General features: G+C 42.6%; 4 protein-coding genes across 4 annotated transcripts; all 4 read left to right on the top strand.

Annotated features, from left to right (window-relative positions):
- Window positions 1-244: 244 nt before the first annotated feature.
- On the top strand, window positions 245-8,861 carry lss (lanosterol synthase (2,3-oxidosqualene-lanosterol cyclase)). The gene is made up of 22 exons (XM_062403108.1): window positions 245-331; window positions 1,100-1,268; window positions 1,665-1,803; window positions 2,315-2,423; window positions 2,823-2,944; window positions 3,037-3,133; window positions 3,297-3,432; window positions 3,811-3,919; window positions 4,130-4,248; window positions 4,356-4,453; window positions 5,023-5,050; window positions 5,157-5,213; window positions 5,468-5,539; window positions 5,680-5,730; window positions 5,869-6,018; window positions 6,348-6,444; window positions 6,736-6,841; window positions 7,411-7,476; window positions 7,563-7,643; window positions 7,748-7,918; window positions 8,168-8,246; window positions 8,374-8,861. Exons 1-22 carry the CDS (start codon window positions 318-320, stop codon window positions 8,509-8,511), a joined length of 2,208 nt encoding a protein of 735 aa, XP_062259092.1. The 5' UTR covers window positions 245-317; the 3' UTR covers window positions 8,512-8,861.
- Window positions 8,862-10,414: 1,553 nt separating this feature from the next.
- Window positions 10,415-11,791, top strand: LOC133967452 (corepressor interacting with RBPJ 1-like). Its single transcript, XM_062402894.1, has 4 exons — window positions 10,415-10,596; window positions 10,772-10,803; window positions 10,894-11,072; window positions 11,401-11,791. The coding sequence occupies exons 2-4, from the start codon at window positions 10,788-10,790 to the stop codon at window positions 11,476-11,478; spliced, it is 273 nt and encodes a 90-aa protein (XP_062258878.1). The 5' UTR covers window positions 10,415-10,596; window positions 10,772-10,787; the 3' UTR covers window positions 11,479-11,791.
- Window positions 11,792-12,057: 266 nt separating this feature from the next.
- On the top strand, window positions 12,058-15,482 carry LOC133966985 (uncharacterized). Its single transcript, XM_062402127.1, has 3 exons — window positions 12,058-12,072; window positions 13,934-14,685; window positions 15,108-15,482. The coding sequence occupies exons 1-3, from the start codon at window positions 12,058-12,060 to the stop codon at window positions 15,304-15,306; spliced, it is 966 nt and encodes a 321-aa protein (XP_062258111.1). The 3' UTR covers window positions 15,307-15,482.
- Window positions 15,483-16,282: 800 nt separating this feature from the next.
- On the top strand, window positions 16,283-17,176 carry LOC133966795 (annexin B11-like). Its single transcript, XM_062401814.1, has 3 exons — window positions 16,283-16,383; window positions 16,484-16,818; window positions 16,981-17,176. The coding sequence occupies exons 1-3, from the start codon at window positions 16,365-16,367 to the stop codon at window positions 17,014-17,016; spliced, it is 390 nt and encodes a 129-aa protein (XP_062257798.1). The 5' UTR covers window positions 16,283-16,364; the 3' UTR covers window positions 17,017-17,176.
- The last annotated feature ends 417 nt before the right edge of the window (window positions 17,177-17,593 follow it).

The raw sequence follows: 17,593 nt of genomic DNA, 5'->3' as shown, positions 1-17,593 counted from the left end.
TAATATGTGAGCACCTGTAGCGTTTCTCGGAGCAGCTGCTCTGATTGGAGGAGCTCGCTGTAGACCCGCCTCTTAACACCGCCCACCCGTCGCGTGATTGGACACTTGAGGCTCTGCTCATGTCTCTCCATGTGGGGAAACTCCTCGGAAGGCAGCCGCGGTGTCTTCTGGGAGATGTAGTGCGGGTTGTATCACAGACTGAGATGTGTATTCTTTCAAAAGACTACAGCTCCCAGGTAAAGAGCAGGAGGGGCAGAACCGAGAGGAGAAGAGATCCAGTCCCAGTTCAGCGGAGGGATCATCTGAGTATCACAACCATGACTGAGGGGACGTGAGTATTTACTTTTGTACACAATCTGTGTTATATACTTTTTACATCTCAGGGGATGATGTCATCAAAACAGCTGTTTTATAACTCATGTTTATCGATGTCGTGAATTCAACAGGAGCTAATAAGTTTTTATGAAAATATGAAATGAACATATCTATAAAAACAGCTGTAGAGTTATTTATTTATAAAAGTTATAAGAAAACCGTGTATTTTACTGTGTATTTTAAAGTTACCAGTACCTTTGTTGTATTTGAGTGTTTACTTCATATTCTCTGCACAGTTTTGGATTTGTGTGTCACCACTTTGCACATGGACTGAAAACCAGCAGCAGAGTCACCTCATGAGTTACTGGTTTAATTTTCTGACCAGCTGAGGAAATACCTTTTTTATTTTTTTTGTAGAAAATGTGCACATGGAGCTAGAACGGAACTCAGTGAAGACTCATTTAAATTCACCAGATCTGGATTCTGTATTGCAATTCCGATTTGCACATATATATAAAAAACTGTCCCTAAATGCACCAGATTTGTTTTTTAAAATCAAGATCTATGAATTATTCTGGGAGAAATCAGGGAACATTTTGATAACCGACCCATCTGGCATCCACACTCCACAATTTAAACTCTGTCCGACCTTTACCACATCCAGTTTTTCTGTAGTTAGTATTTTGCATCATCTTGCTCACGACCATACAAATGAACAGGGGTGAAAACATAACTTCCTTGGCAGAAGAACCGCACCATTAAACCAACCAGCTGTGTTTTCCAGGCACTTGCGGAGGCGGGGGGGCCCGTACAGGACGGAGCCGGCCACAGACCTGAGCCGCTGGAGGCTGACCAGTGGCGAGGGCAGACAGACCTGGCGCTATGTGGAGGATCAGGAAACCCCCGACAGGGAGCAGACCGTGATGGAGGCTCACTCGCTCGGCATCGACAAGGTGGGTTCACCTCCTTTTTGTATCTGCTGTCTCCCTTTGTGGGGAAGATGGTTTGGAAGATGGAGGGACCATGAATCAGGGTTTTTTTATAATCACAAATTGATGCCAGCAGTTTTAAACCAGCATTTCTCGACAGTTCTACATGTGATCTCCTCAAGAGTCTAGACTCAACATATACTCTTTGGTATCTGCCATGTAGGGAACTTTATATCGGGATAATATTTTAATGATATTATATTAAACACTGATCAAATCATCCACTATACATTGTCTTATTTGTCACTTTTACAACCATTTGAATCCAATTTCAAATTCTCAGATTCCCACACTTTTGTGCTACAGCAACAGAATATACTTTCCTATTGAATAGTTCCTCCTCCTGTGTTCTCTCCACAGAGTGAGTTGGTGCCTGGATCCCCGGCTGCGCACACGGCCGTGGACGTGGCTCTGAAGGGGATGCACTTCTACAGTCACCTCCAGGCGGAGGACGGTCACTGGGCCGGGGACTATGGAGGACCTCTCTTCCTGCTCCCAGGTAGGACATGCCCTTTCTTTTCATACCTGAGAAAATACACGGGCCTCCATTTGTAGAAGTGTGTACCCTAGGGCAGAGGTCTTCAACAGTGGGTCCGCGACCCATAGGGGGTCCGCCGAGATACTGCAGGGGGGGGTCGCAATTTTTTTAATTTTTTTGTCAACGAATTGTTTCCAACTAATTTAAATATCTTTAAATACACATTAACATGAATCCAACATATAATAAATGGAGGCAGAAGACGTTATCATTCTGTGTATTATTTGAATAGCTTAGTATTGATTGCACAATAACAGGGTAGCTATGTTTATACATGGCACTAGGCCCAGCTTAATTAAAAATACAATTACATACAATATATATAGTAGGGGGTCCCTGCTCTATCTCTCCATCAGTTTGTGGGGTCCTTGTCCTGAAAAACGTTGAAGACCCCTGTCCTAGGGTGATGGTGTTAAGATGCTGGCACATACTGTTGTGTGTTTCGATCTGTAGCCGTGTGTGTGCTCCACAGGCCTCCTGATCACCTGCCACGTGGCTAAGATCCCGCTGCCCGGGGCTTGGAAGAAGGAGATGGTGAGGTACCTGCGCTCCGTGCAGCTGCCTGATGGAGGCTGGGGTCTGTAAGTTACCGTCACACTTTGTTGTCTTTTGATATGTGTGCATGCCTTATCCCTTAATGTGCATCTCCTGTAAGATGATGCCGTGTTTCCCACCGCAAAAGACAAAGGTAACAAACAGGTAGTTGGTCTTCTGACACTTCAGCGAAGGAGAACCTTTTCTAAATTCATTTGAGGTCACCATGACCTTTGACTTTTATAACTGGAATCTAATCGTTTAATCTTTGAGTTCAAATGACAACTGGTCAAAGTTTGAATGGGTTCACTGGAGGAGTTGGGCAAATGAGGGGTTTGAGCTGTTATCACATGACCAAATACATGTTGAGTGGGGTTACTGTGTACTTCACCTTTGACCTTTGACCTTTGACCACTCACATATATTTATTTATATTTTTCCCTCAGACATATTGAGGATAAGTCGACGGTCTTTGGCACAGCACTGAGTTACACGTCCCTGAGGATCCTGGGACTAGAGCCTGATGACCCAGATATGGTTCGAGCCAGAAATAACCTGCACAGCAAAGGTGAGAAGTAAAAAAAAATATCTTCTTCCTTTTGTGTTTTAACTTTTCCTGCAAACTTTGGATTTTACATTTGTTGCTCTGTGTTTTTTCAGGCGGTGCGTTGGGGATTCCCTCGTGGGGCAAATTCTGGTTGGCCATTTTAAATGTGTACAGTTGGGAAGGAATGAACACGCTCCTGCCAGAGATGTGGTAAGATTCAGGATTTAAGTACTTTGTTAGGTATCTGTACTTACTGTGACATCAGATCACCAGCTGAACTTACATTCATTTGAATCTCTTGTCTATGAAGCAGGAAACCAGTTTTCCTTTGAACATATTCAGGGTTTGATGTTTGTACATGTGTCTGTTGCAGGCTGTTCCCCACTTGGATGCCGGCCCACCCCTCCACTCTGTGGTGTCACTGTCGCCAGGTCTACCTCCCCATGAGCTACTGCTACGCTGTCAGACTGGCGGCTGAGGAAGACTCCCTGGTGCTCAGCCTCAGACAGGTGCTGAAGCCAAACTGTACCACACGGGGGCGCTACACTCCTGATCACAACCAGAGCTCAATGATAAACTGACTTTTGATGAAATTAGAAGAGAGGTCTAAAAGTTAACGCTTTCCACTGAAAGCACCACTGAAATTAATATTAAGTTAAATCGATTGTTATTGTTGAGTTGCAACTGACGATGATTGAGGATTAAACAGTTTACTTTTAAAGCTAAAAAAGTGAAAAAATATATACTATATATTTGCCTCTATAATTCAAATTTCAAGTATAAAGTGTTTTATCGTGTAATTGTTACTTTGCCTTCTGCTACAAATACCGAGCCTCCATATGTGTCAACCAGTTGTTTAACACATTTGTCTCTTTCCTGTTGTGTAGGAGCTTTATGTCCAGGACTATGCCTCCATCAGCTGGCCGGCTCAGAGGAACAACGTGGCAGCAGGTGACATGTACACAGCTCACAGCTCGCTGCTCGATGCTGCCTACAGTAAGTTAACACAACACACAGTAAGTTTAACACAACACACGTGAAGCAGTGTCCATGTCTACGAGGTGTTTTTTTGTGCAATGAGGTATTATGCAAGTGTTTTTCACTGGAATGTTCCCACGTGCCGCTGCTTGAATCCCTCCCATTCCCCTCCCCTCCCCTCCCCTCCCCTCCCCTCCCCTCCCCTCCCCTCCCCTCGTTTCCCTGCAGTGGTGTTGAATGTGTACGAAGCCCATCACAGCACCACCCTGAGAGGAATGGCTGTCAGAGAGCTGTACGAGCACATCCAGGCCGACGACCGCTTCACTAAGTGCATCAGCATCGGACCGGTAGTGAAAACACACACCCTAAGGAACACTGAGTTTTACAAAAGTCATCTTATTCAGACTGTTAAAGGAAGAGAGTGTAAACATGAGGTTCTGGCCTTTGTCCTCAGATCTCCAAGACCATCAACATGCTGGTTCGCTGGTACGTGGACGGTCCGACCTCCCCGGTGTTTCAGGAGCACGTGTCCAGGATCCCAGATTATCTCTGGTAACAACTCACTTACCAACTCATCAAAAAGTTGTTCAAGACACTCTTGTGCTGGATAATGCAACCCATGTGTGTGATGTTGAAAGTTGTTAACTCAGTGCTATTAGATCTTTAAGTATGTGTATGCATGAGGTTCTTCCCTCGGGCAGGAGGCTGCGGTCCATCAGGAACAAAACCTCCTTGCATATTGCAATCTGACACTTTTCACCGTCTTGCATCTTGCATTTCACTTTTTACTTCCCTTTTTAAATCTTTTACCTTTTATATATATTTTATTTAGATATGTTTATGTCTAAATAAATGTTGCTTTGCATAAATATTAGAAAAAGAGTAAATTAGAAGTAAATAGTGAGTAAATATATATTTTTTCTTTTTATTGCTTTTCTTATGTGTGTTGTATTTATTGTGTTTGTATGTTTTTATGTTTTTATGTTTCTATGTTCATTGTATGCACCAATAACCAGAGCAAATTCCTTGTAGGTGTAAACCTACTTGGCAATAAATACTTTCTGATTCTGATTCTGAAAGTAAACTGCAGATGAACTAACAGTCAGTCCTCTGTGTTCCAGGCTGGGGCTGGACGGGATGAAAATGCAGGTGAGACTCTTAAACTTTATTATATTGATTCAACTTAGTGCTGGTTCCACACTTTGCATGTCGTCCTGGAAAGAGAGTTTCAGTTTCACCTTCTTCTTCTGCACAGGGGACCAATGGCTCTCAGCTGTGGGACACTTGTTTTGCCGTGCAGGCTTTCCTCGAGGTAACACACCCACACTATTACCTCTGTTAATGTCTTTTAATATTTCAATTCAATTCAGTTCTGTCCTCACTTTCCTCAACATAAAATTACAAATCCACAGATCATCATTGCTCCTTTAAATGGGTTTCAAACACGACTCACTTCTCAAGTCTCAGATCAGTTGTAACTCACAGGTCTTTGAGTTTTGAGGAGAGTGTGTGAGTCCTGACTGAAGTGTGTCATGTAGCTGATTATAATAAGTTGTGTGGTTTCAGGCAGGAGCCCAGGACGACCCGCGGCTATCGAAGTGCCTCCAAGACGCACATCACTTTCTCACCATAACACAGGTGCAAGTAGCATGAGTCTCAGGAGCTCCCAGAGCTAATCCTCCCTGACACATATTTGCAGATTTCCAGTGTAATATGATCCTCCAGTGCTTTCAGTTGTGATTTCTTATGCCTGACTGGTTTTTCCACTCCATCACCAGATACCGGAGAATCCTCCAGAATACAAGAAATACTACAGACAAATGAACAAGGTACAACTAGCATTAAACAAGAATACTTCAGAATAATTCCCTTTAGTCTCAAATACGGACTAAACTGCATCTGGAGATTATATCCAGGGAATCAGATATGAATAAATACATAAATTCACACCGTGTCTTTGTTTTCAGGGAGGCTTCCCCTTCAGCACCCGGGACTGCGGCTGGATTGTGGCCGACTGCACGGCCGAGGGCCTGAAGTCAGTGATGCTGCTGCAGGAGCTGTGTCCCTCCATCAGCCAGCATGTCCCCTCTGAGCGTCTCTATGACGCCGTCAACGTGGTGAGTCCACAGGCAGAAAGTACATCCAAGACTAAGTTATCTTTTTTGTGAGGCTTCCGGGTCGTCACCATTAAGGGAATCATGTTTATGTAAGTGAACTTAGCAAAGAAGCAGGTGGAGCAGCATCCCTGTCTCTGTGCAAACACTCCAACCTCCAGCATCTACACAGTTCAATGTCGGTGTCAATTCATATTCAAACGATACGTCTCATTTGTTTGATCCGTACACAAACCGACATCAGACTGAGCTCCACCTCCACCTCCACCTGGTTCACTTCAGAGGTCGTGTTTCTGCCGTAGCACTGATGGTCTTCTCTTATCTCCCTGTAGCTCCTGAGCATGAGGAACTCTGACGGGGGGTTTGCCACATATGAGACCAAGAGGGGGGGGAGACTCCTGGAGCTGCTCAACCCGTCCGAGGTGTTTGGTGAGTACGTTACCAGCACTTTGCTCAACACCCACCACACAGACCTCGCTGTGGGACTGGGCTCATTTCATGTTCTGACTTCTGAGTGATCAGAGCTTGGTGAAGGAATGTCAGCCTGACTCACTCTACAAGAATTGCAGATATGAAAAAGGGAAACACCCTGGATGGGTCGCAAGATTATGGCCTGTTCTGTATTAAAGGGCAAAAAGCCTAAAACATCCTCTTTTTGTATTTTGTGCGATTGAAATGTGTTGGTAACACTGTTGTACTGTGTCACACACACACAAACAGGTGACATCATGATAGATTACACCTATGTGGAGTGCACGTCGGCAGTGATGCAGGCTCTGAGGCACTTCCAGCAGGTCTACCCTGACCACCGGGCGGAGGAGATCAGGTGAACCACACGGCACAAACACAATATACACACTGAACTGACTGGATGAAATATCCATAAACCTTCCTAAAGGTCATTTCAAAGTCATACAATTAACAGTTATTTTAGTCCATATTTGTAGGTTTATGGTTTTAAAAAGTCATGATGGGAAAGAAATCCCCCAAAAAGACATGGGCTGTGTCCAAAATCCCACAATACAGTTAAAATGTATATTTTGCACGTAGTATTAATACTTACCGGTAGCCTCTACTAGTATTTACATTTGCTCTGGTCCTCTCATCTCTCCACCGTGAGCGCAATGCATGCTGGTAAATATTGCTCAGTTGTTGACCATTGGCTGTACACTACTTTTCACAATGCATTGTGGGAAACGAGTGCACTAAAGAGTATCTGGTAACATTGGGACAGAACTACAAAATTGCAAACTCACCTTATTGTTGACCATAAAGCGATTAGTGAGGGATGTCTCACACAGACTTTGCTTCCTGGATAATTTCTCAGTTCCTATTGAGGTGTAGGATAAAGATGGAGGAGGTGAAGGCTGTAACAGGTCCTTGTGTCCTCCTCAGGTCCACTCTGAGAGCGGGACTGGAGTATTGCAGGAGGGTGCAGCGGCCTGACGGTTCCTGGGAAGGGTGAGCGCTCACACACTTTTGATGTGACTGTTTGATTTGCCACCTCATCCACAGGCTGAGCTCCACCTCTGTCTTCTCCTGCTCAGGTCCTGGGGCGTGTGCTTCACGTATGGAATCTGGTTTGGCCTTGAGGCCTTTGCGTGCATGGGTCACGTCTACGAGGACGAGTAAGAGATCGCAGACTTCTGATTGAATAAACCACAAAGTTCACCCCTTAACCCCCCCCCCCCCCCAATTCATCCTAAACGGCCCCACTGTGTCCTGTTGACAGGGACGCGTGTGTGGAGGTGCAGAGAGCCTGCCGCTTCCTGCTGGAGTGGCAGATGCCTGACGGAGGGTGGGGGGAGGACTTTGAGTCGTGTGAGCAGCGGCGCTACGTCCAGAGCAGCACGGCTCAGATCCACAACACCTGCTGGGCTTTGCTGGGCCTCATGGCCGCCAGGTGGGTCTTCTTCCACTCACTCACCTGGGACTGGACCAACATGGGATCAGACTGGAACTGATGGGTTCATGTTTGTTAGTGATTTTAGTCATGTGTGATGTGTCGTTGTGTATTTACTGAGCGGTTGGTTATGTGCCTGCTGTGCTTACACCTTGTGTTTTATTTCCCTGCAATCAGAAAATACATTTCTATTATAAATACGAACATAATTAATTAAAATCCAATCTAACTACTTGTGTGTGTATCCAGGCATCCTGACAGACGAGCCATAGAGAGAGGAGTCCAGCTGCTGATTGACAAGCAGCTGCCCAATGGAGACTGGCCACAGGTGAGCTATCACTTATGTATGGATTAGTAATCTCTTTCTCTCCCTTTAATCCAAGTTACAACTGATTCATCTAATGAAAGTACGAGATATAAATTAATATTGATATTCTTTGCTTTCACCTCGCCAGGAGAACATTGCAGGTGTGTTCAACAAGAGCTGTGCCATCAGCTACACCTCCTACAGAAACGTCTTCCCTGTGTGGACCCTGGGACGCTTCTCAGCACTTTACCCCGACAGTCCGCTGGCTGGGAGGGTGAAGCTGTGAAGAGCGATGACAGCGAAGACTATGTGCAAGGACAAGAGGACAAAATATAACACAACTCAGACAAAGGAAAGTGTGTGTTTTTCCACTGTCACAGAACTTGAGTTGTGTTTTTAAAGGTGATTCCATCAGATAGGATTCATTCTTGGAATTGCTTGTCTTGACATTCCAGCCCAGCTCATCTGCCAGAGCTGCACCTCACAGAGCTGCTGGGACGATGATGTTCACTTCACCTGCTCTGGACTATAAAGTGTAAAAGAAAAACATTTAGAATTTTAGAATAAAGAGATTTCTATGGTAGTTTTTTCACAATGTGACTCGACTGAACTTGAATGAATTCAAACTAAAACAACGTTTCTGTCTCAAGTTTCTTTTGTCTCTTCTGCACCAGCAGAAAGAAACGAGTACGATAGTGGGAATTGAACATGTGTCAATGTGAGCACTCATCAAACTGTTGTGTGTCCGTCAAACATTAAAACCGGATCCTGACGAGTTGTTTTATCCACCGAACATCAGGTTCTTTTACCCTTTGACCACTTTCACTGACACGCCTGAGTCTTTAGCGTGACAGGTGCGGTCAGGAAGAATGCTTTGTGGCGTGTTATTTATTACAACATGTGCAGGAGATCAAGAATGTCCTTAATTGCAACGTGCATCTGACTTTTAACTATCAGGGGAGTGTCTCTGGAGAACTGTGAGTCTCTTTGTTTGTGCAGCTGACGGACAGGAGACTTCATCTTTTCTTGAGAAGCAGCAGCTGAGCTTCATGCTTGGAAACCAGTGAACAAAACACAAGAATATTTTACTGGTTGTGCTTCCCTCTGAATTATGTCTACAGTGTTTGCTATGCTAGGAAACTGGTATTTTACTGATATAACACCAGCCAGTGTGCACGCATGAAAGCTGAAAATAAAATATCTAGAAAGTCTAAAACAATTTGAAATGAGGAAAGGATTTGTGGCAAATGTGAAATGGAAGTATATTTAAAAGCAAAAATAATAAAATGCAATTGCATTTACAAGTCAGCTGTTCTTTGGACCTAACGTCCCTCTATTTGTTTTACAAGTCAAAATCTAAAATGCCTTTCCATAGGCATTTGTTCATGTAGCCACAGAGGGCGTGTGTGGGATTATTGATAATCTCATAGAGTCTTTTCGAGTGATGATGGCGTCTTAAGGATCTTTGTGTTTTGTCCATTTTGTGGATGTCTCTAGTGCCGAGCTCTGACAGGGGCTTTGTCCTTTTGTCAAGTGGATTTGAAAGAGAAAATATATTAGTTTACTTAAGTTTTACTTTGGAATTCAGTTTACAGAGGTAGTACAGATGTTGCTCAGTCACTCTTCAGGAAGAAACCAAATTTCAATCTGTCAATCAACTTCTGGCCAACAGCTGCAGGTCTGGGTAATTGCATCATAGTTTTATTTTCTTTTGTTATTGAGAAATCGGTTCCAGCCCGTTGACCCTGTAAAGACTTGACAAAACTTGAAGCTTAAAGACTCTACAACTGATACGAGTCTCAGCACGTGTTATACAGACGTGTCCTCTTTATTGGGCCTAAGCACCAAATTAACTCGATCTTGTTAACGCAAAAAGAATACCAGTGGATTTTGCATTAATCCAGTGTTCCCAGTTTGAGTGTTTAAAACACAGAGAAAGCCGAACACACATTTCTTCTCTCCTGATAACATCGCCCTGTCTGAGGAAAAGATGTCAAACAGGCTCGTCCAACGTGCTGTGCTGAGGACAAAAGAAATTAGCTCACCGAAGGTCAGGGGGCGTGATGCGTGCCCGTGTGAGTGGAACTCGAACATATCAGATCACAATCGCACAATGTTCATCACACAATGTCCCAAATAAGATTGAATCATAAGTGTTCATGTTTTAACACATTTGAATGCAGCATCGTCGTGTTCAAGTCAAGTTGTGTTTATTTCTTTTGTGCTGCAGATGAGTTCCTTGCATAACAAAGAAAGTTTCCGATGGGAGTTGGAGCACTGCCCCCATGAACCACATCAGGTGAAGGTGTGACTACAGATAAATAGGATCCACAGGTGAAGACTTCACCTGAGCATTCGTCTCTTGCACACGGTAAGTTCAGCTATGTTCATATAGTGATACTTTATTTTGTCGTATAATTCATAATTTTATTTTGTTGCATCTTCCATGTTTGAAAGTTGTGTTAAGCTCATTACCATGTTTGTTTTTTTAGAGATCTGTGTGAACATATTCAAAACATGAACCTTTTTGTTCTCTTTAATTTCAGAGTCTGAGGTTTGGAGATGTCCGGTAAAGCAGGTAAACGACTGGGCTCAATATCGCCTCTTTTCTTCCACATGCATTGAACGTGTTATATATATTAATAAATGACTATCCTCCTTATTACAGGAGGCGGCTGTCATGGCAAAGGAAGCAAGAGCAAAAAAGGCCATGGACATGGACATGGCGGACATGGACATGGTGGTGATAAGGGGAAATGCCGCAAACCTGGAGACAAGTGCAGAAAAAAGCGAAAGGCCGGCCACTGCCATACCAAGTGTCACAAGAAGGGGAATTCCGGTAACGGGGTAAGATCCTCCACACAGTGCAGAGGGAGACACGTAGTATAAACACTGTCTGCACCACTTTCATTCACACAAGGAGGTTGTTTTTAGAACAACCACAGATTAATATGATGACAGTGGAGCAGCTCCTCTTTCCTAAATGTGTCCTGAGACTTTCACCTTTGAGATGCATTTGCTCTCTTTTCTTTAGAAATGTCTTTAAGGGACAAACTCAATCCAGCTAGGAATAACATTGTCAAACTCCCAAATGTCAATTATAAATAAACGCAAATGAAATCAGTGTTAAGTGGTGAGATAACTGTGTGTGTCTGCTGGTGTGTTCCTCCTCTAGTCCTCCAGCTCCTGCAGCAGCAGCAGCAGCAGCAGCAGCAGCAGCAGCAGCAGCAGCAGCAGCAGCGACTCGGACTAGACGTCTGGACGAAGCAGCCTGGAAACCTCCGTCCTCTTGCCTGTGTACAACCATCTGTTTACTTTAAAACTAAATGACTAAATACAGTCACGTGTTGTGATCTTGAAACTCAAATGCAAGTGTTTGTGACACACATTTTGTGTCTTTCATGGCTTTTTTTTGGGGTGTTAAATTCTGATGTAATAAGTGAAATTAAAGATTGATGCATTCTCTCTGAATAAGTTCAGTCGTTTGACTTTTTCAACTTGTTGATTTTTGTGTATCATCTTTTTTCAGAACTCTTTCAATGTGTGATTAAAATGGCTTTCAAATAATTCTGATGGAGTGTTTATTTGTAAACAAGTGAATGAATCCTGGGTTAAGATCTCAGACCTCAAAGCAGGAGCCAGTAAAATAACAGAAAGCGTCATTTAATACGGCAAAAATCACAAGATACTAACACAATACGACACTAACACAAGCACGGCCCAAAGAACTATGTTAAAAGAATCAAAATCCAACTCAAAAAACATTACAAACTCAGGAACAAGATGATGAAAGACAACAACACAGAGACTAATATAGACAAGGCAGGCCGAGATGATTGAACACATGGTGAAACACACAAAGATCATAATTTACAAAATAAATCAGGAAGCGGAGAACTCAGGGGAAACATCTGAACACAAACCTTAACACAAGGTAACAAAGGTTACATGTCTATAAACCAAAGATTCCATTACCCACTTCTTCACGCTGTAAACTGCTGCTTTATTTGGACTTTTATCTGCCTATGTAATACCTATATTCATATTATTTTATTTTATTTAATATATTGCCCAGTCCTTCACCCTGTAAACTGCTGCTTCAATTGACTTTGACTTGACTATGTTATATGTATACATATATTCATATTCATATTATTTAATTTAATATTCCATTCACCCTGTAAACTACTGCTTCACTTGACTACATTATATGTTACGATGTGATGTTATATGTTATGCTAGATAACATGTTTTTTTTTTTCTATCCTCTGAACAGTCACCATGTACATTCTGCTCCCGAAGCATACAAATATACTTACTTCACTACTTATTTAATATTCCCCACTTCTTCACCCTGAAAACTGTTGCTTCATTTGAATTTATTTGACTATGTTATATGTTATACATATATTCATATTACTCAGAAGTTTGGCATGGCTGCAAAAACACTTACAAACATATTACTTAATTTAATATTGACTTGACTGTGTTATATGTTATATGTTACAATGTTATGTTATATGTTATGTTATATGTTATTTTACATAGTAAGTTATTTTTTTTTTTCATTTTGTAAAGTCGCCTACTGCGTAGATGTTTGCCTGCCATGTCATTTGAATTTCACTGCTCCGATGACTCTGTCATTGGTGCATGTGACAATAAACTTTGATTTGATTTGATTTGATAAGTGACCACAGGGTGATGGTGTGAGAAGTGTAAATCTTAATAAAACCACTGGCTGCTGGTAAAAGATGTCAATTACCAGTCTTATGGTGAAATGTAGGAAAGTATAAAACCACACCCAGATCTCATGGAAATTAAAAAAAAAAAAAATTCAATGAAGACAGTTAAACCTTTACAATTCCATTGTTACTCATCTGGTGCCTTGTGATGACAACCACCCCGACAGATTGTGTCACACAGTTGTGTTAATTAAGCACAAAAAAGTCGTTTGTTGCACAACTCGCAAAAAAGGGTGAATAAAAGTTCAACAAAAGAAAACTTGGATTTTAAGGCTCAGCCCCTGATGATGTCTTCTGGGTTGTTTGAGGTGAAGCTTCGTATAAGTTCTCATCCAGCAGACCTGTCGACAGACTGAGGGACTGGACTACAGCAGAGTAAGTTCACTAACTGCTCACCAGGACTTATCACCATGTGTGTGCCTTCATCTGCTCTGTGTGTGTCTGTGTGTGTGTGACGGATATCTTTGTGAGGACCATTTCAGCTTACAACATACAGAGTGAGGACGTTTTGGACCGGTCTTCACTCTCCGACCCACTTTTAAAGGGCTGTTTGAGGGTGAAGACTTGGTTTAGGGTTAAGTTAGGTCAGGGTTAGGTCAGGGTTAGGCATTTAGTTTGGCTGGTTGAGGTTATGGTAATGGTCTAGGGCCGGGTGAGGGTTGGGTTAGGGTTAGGGGTTAACCCACATACACAAAGATAGGAAGCGTAATTCACTGATTTAATTAAATGTGTGTTTTTTTCCGTTATTAACAGCATTACATCATTTTGCGTTGTCAGAGAACAGTTTTTTGTCTGAGATTTGCTTCATGTGCTTTAAATGGATTCTTTCAGTTTCAGGATTCTGATCTGAAATTTTGGAATGTTTGGAAATAACAGAGGTAAAAACTTTTATATTTGTCTTTTCTTCACTTTTCTTCACGCAAACATTGTAATCAAGTGTTATTATCACCTGCTCTGTTTGAACAGGAAACCAGTGTCCTCCTGACTCTCACCAGCAGCCGGTGTCAGGATTCTTTCCTCAACTCCCACTGCAGCCCTGCCCCCCTCAGCCCTGCCCCCCTCAGCCATGTGGTCCATCTGTGTACAATCCTGTGGCTCCACCTTGTGGAGGCTCTGGAGGCCAAGGTCACGGAACAGGGCCTGGTTGTGGACTTGACTGTGGTCAGAGCCATGGTCCTGGACCTGGCTACGGACATGGCCATGATCATGGACATGGACACGGACATGATCATGGGCATGATCATGATCATGGCTGTGATGATCATGGACAAGGACATGGACATGGACATGAACATGGACACGGACATGGACATGGACATGGACATGATCATGATCATGATCATGATCATGATAGTGATCATGGACATGATCATGGCTGTGATGATCATGGACATGGACATGGACATGGACATGGACATGGACATGGACATGGGCATGGGCATGGACATGATAGTGATAGTGATCATGGACATGGACATGGACATGGACATGGACATGGACATGGACATGGACATGGACATGGACATGGGCATGGGCATGGGCATGGACATGATAGTGATAGTGATAGTGATCATGGACATGGACATGGGCATGGACATGGACATGGACATGGACATGGACATGGACATGGACATGGACATGGACATGGACATGGACACAGACATAAGCATGGACATATGCATGGCCATTGTCACAAAGGAGAGAGGAAGTGTCATGGGGTAAGATCCAGTTGTTTTATTGAAGTCTCTGGTTTTTCAAAGTAAATAAAAACAAGACAAAAAATCATTTGAAATCAAAGAGAACATCCCTATTCCACTTAGCAGTTATAACAAGTGTAAAGTTCAATGTGAATCAGTTTACCCACACGTCACATTTTTTAAATGTGTAAATAATAATTTATTTGTTCCTCTAAAATAGGATTTTTATATTGTTTACTTTTAACACAGCTGACTTTCTGTCACAAGATCTGCTTCGACCACAAGTCATCAGAACAAAGCATCTATCAGAACAGTCATGACTCCAATAAAGTTTGCTGAGGTTTAGGCTCTACTTTGTTGTTTTGTCTAATCTTGATTTCCATCACACACATATTAAAATGATGAATTGATCAAATCCTCACGATGTGTTTTTCTCGTTCCAGTCGTCCAGCAGCTCCTGCAGCAGTGACTCTGACTAGAGGTGAAGAGAAACCACCGGAGCACCTTCGTCTTCCTGCTGTCGATAACAAACAACCCTCTCTGTGTGCTCTTTCAACTCAGAGTCTCATGTGCATCTCAAGGGGTTTTGAGTCTTGTGTAGTCATCACGTGTTGTTATATCTTATGTGAATCTCTCATATAAGGTCAGAACAGCCTGTCAGCAACACAGCTCCAGTCTCTGACTCCCTCTGATGGATTAACAGCAGCGTTGCTTTAAACATCTTTTACATCTTTCTGCTACTGACGGTTTCATATGTTTACACATGAATTGTTCCTTTGTGATAAACAACATATTACTCATAAAAGCAATTAATCTCAGTAATGTCTTGGCTCTTATTTCATATCTGATCTCAAGAGTTTCTTATTTCCATGTGTTCTTTATCAGTGTCCAGTGACATTATCTGTATTGACCCAGGGTGGGTTGAATTCAGACCTTTGTTCAGCGAGGGTTTCCACCACAAACAGTCACACACCCTGCACCCCCCCTCCCACTGCATTCACCTGAAACCTCACACAGGGACTCACAGATTCAGGTTTGTAAAATTAGAATCTTCCATTTCTTTTACAAACAAGCCCAGTCTGTTTGAACTGGTTTTAGTGTGAACTGGAGCAAAGAGAACTCACACATGTGGCTGTTGTCCCACTGACCCGGCACCGGTCACTGCTGCTCTGTGTTTGACAGCTGATAAAAACTGCAGTATCATGCACAGTGTTCTTGGTTAATTGAATTAATGAACTTTACATTCTATCTGATAAACGAACGATTAATTTATCAAGCAATGGAAAAGATGCAATATTTCTAGTAATATTAAAACGGAAATTATGAAAATATTAAATTGCACGACAAAAGAACTCAATAAAACAAAATCTCAAAGGTTTTGGTGTGGCTGTGTGTGTCTACAGTCAATATTAGATCGTGTATGGTCCATAATTACTTAATGTCAACTATTAGACACACACACACACCCAGTTAGGTCACAGAAGAAAAATGTTCTGATGGGAGTTGAGGCTTCAAGCTGAGGTGCGGCCGTACATAAGAGGAACCAACAGGTGTCGGCTCCATCTGTGGACCTGATCTCCAGCTCACAGTAAGTTCTCCTGGGACTCGCTCTTTAACTTCCAGGACTCCGTATGTAAACTGAAAGGCAATCTGCTTTTTATCTCACTTTTAGAATCTGTACTCGTGTCGGAAGATTCAAAATGTACGGACACAACCAAGGTAAAGAGCTCCTTTTAAATAATGCAAATTGAGCTTGATAATAACTTGTGAAAAAAACAATGACGTATATATCTGATTCCTCTCTTCTTCTGATGTTTAGGAAACCAGTACCCCCCCGGCTACCCAAACAACCATCAACAGATGCCAGGGGGCTACCCTCAACATCCTCCAGGCAGCGCCCCACCACCAAACTACCCTCCTCAGGCCCACGGTCAACAGGGAGGCTACCCCGGATATGGGCCTGGGCCTGGTTATGGCCAGGGGCACGGATACGGGCCGGGCCAAGGACAGGGCCACGGACATGGCCACGGACAGGGCCACGGACAATGCCAGGGCCAAGGGCACGGAGGTGGACATGGTCATGGAAAAGGCCACAAGCACAAGAATGGTCACGCTCATGCCAAGTGTCACAAGAAAGGAAAGAACTGTCACGGGGTAAGATTCAGGCATTTTCTCAAACGCTAAATTCTGGTTATGTTTGCTCCAGAAATAAGTTATTCTGAATACACACAGTGACATATAATAGTTAATACATAGTATAGTTCAGAGGATTGAAGTTTCATTAATGTGTGTTTGTGTTGCTCGTCCCTGCTCAAGTCCTCCAGCAGCTCCTGCAGCAGTGACTCCGACTGAGGAAGAGTCGTGGACCTTCATCTCTCACCAGATACTATGATCAACATTCTACAGCCAAAATGTTTTTAAAATGGATTCGTATTTAAAATTGTCATAATAATCAGGCTCCTGTGAAAATATATTGTATGAAAAACGATATTTGACTTTGAAAATAAAATATTCTCCAAATTTCATAACTTTGGTGTAAGAGGTAATTACTGTGTGTGATAAATACCAGTGAATACATTATGAAGTTTCTTGTCTTTTCATTTATGGGAATGCTTTTTCTTCTTGTCATATAATATATAGTATTTGTATTTGTGGACATTTGTAGAAGATGCATCAAGATGTGGCAAACTTCAGTTTTTAATTTTACTTCAGCAAAATATATAGAAGTATCATAGAAGTAAAACAGAGAAGAAGAAGTACAGAAGTACAGGGTTATAAACCAGCTAAATTGTCAACTGGTAACAACAGCTGTCAATAACATACATGGTGTAAAAAAACAATGTGGTGGAGGAGAGATATAAAGTAGAATGTAATGGAAATACTCAAATGAGAGAACTGGTTCCTCACAGTCGCTGATTGTAGAGCAGTT

The sequence above is a fragment of the Platichthys flesus genome, chromosome 13, assembly GCF_949316205.1.
Source record: "Platichthys flesus chromosome 13, fPlaFle2.1, whole genome shotgun sequence".
NCBI classification, from domain to species: domain Eukaryota; kingdom Metazoa; phylum Chordata; class Actinopteri; order Pleuronectiformes; family Pleuronectidae; genus Platichthys; species Platichthys flesus.
Note: the sequence above shows the minus strand (reverse complement) of the source record. Positions and strands in the feature narration are given on the sequence as shown.

What these genes read in the sequence shown, in the direction of transcription:
- lss (XM_062403108.1), top strand. An exon ending in CCTGATGGAGGCTGGGGTCT is followed by an intron (nt 2,424 to 2,822) that starts GTAAGTTACCGT and finishes TTTTTCCCTCAG; the next exon opens with ACATATTGAGGATAAGTCGA. An exon ending in TGGACGGGATGAAAATGCAG is followed by an intron (nt 5,051 to 5,156) that starts GTGAGACTCTTA and finishes TCTTCTGCACAG; the next exon opens with GGGACCAATGGCTCTCAGCT.
- LOC133967452 (XM_062402894.1), top strand. An exon ending in AGGGGAATTCCGGTAACGGG is followed by an intron (nt 11,073 to 11,400) that starts GTAAGATCCTCC and finishes TTCCTCCTCTAG; the next exon opens with TCCTCCAGCTCCTGCAGCAG.
- LOC133966985 (XM_062402127.1), top strand. An exon ending in GAGAGAGGAAGTGTCATGGG is followed by an intron (nt 14,686 to 15,107) that starts GTAAGATCCAGT and finishes TTCTCGTTCCAG; the next exon opens with TCGTCCAGCAGCTCCTGCAG.
- LOC133966795 (XM_062401814.1), top strand. An exon ending in AAGGAAAGAACTGTCACGGG is followed by an intron (nt 16,819 to 16,980) that starts GTAAGATTCAGG and finishes TCCCTGCTCAAG; the next exon opens with TCCTCCAGCAGCTCCTGCAG.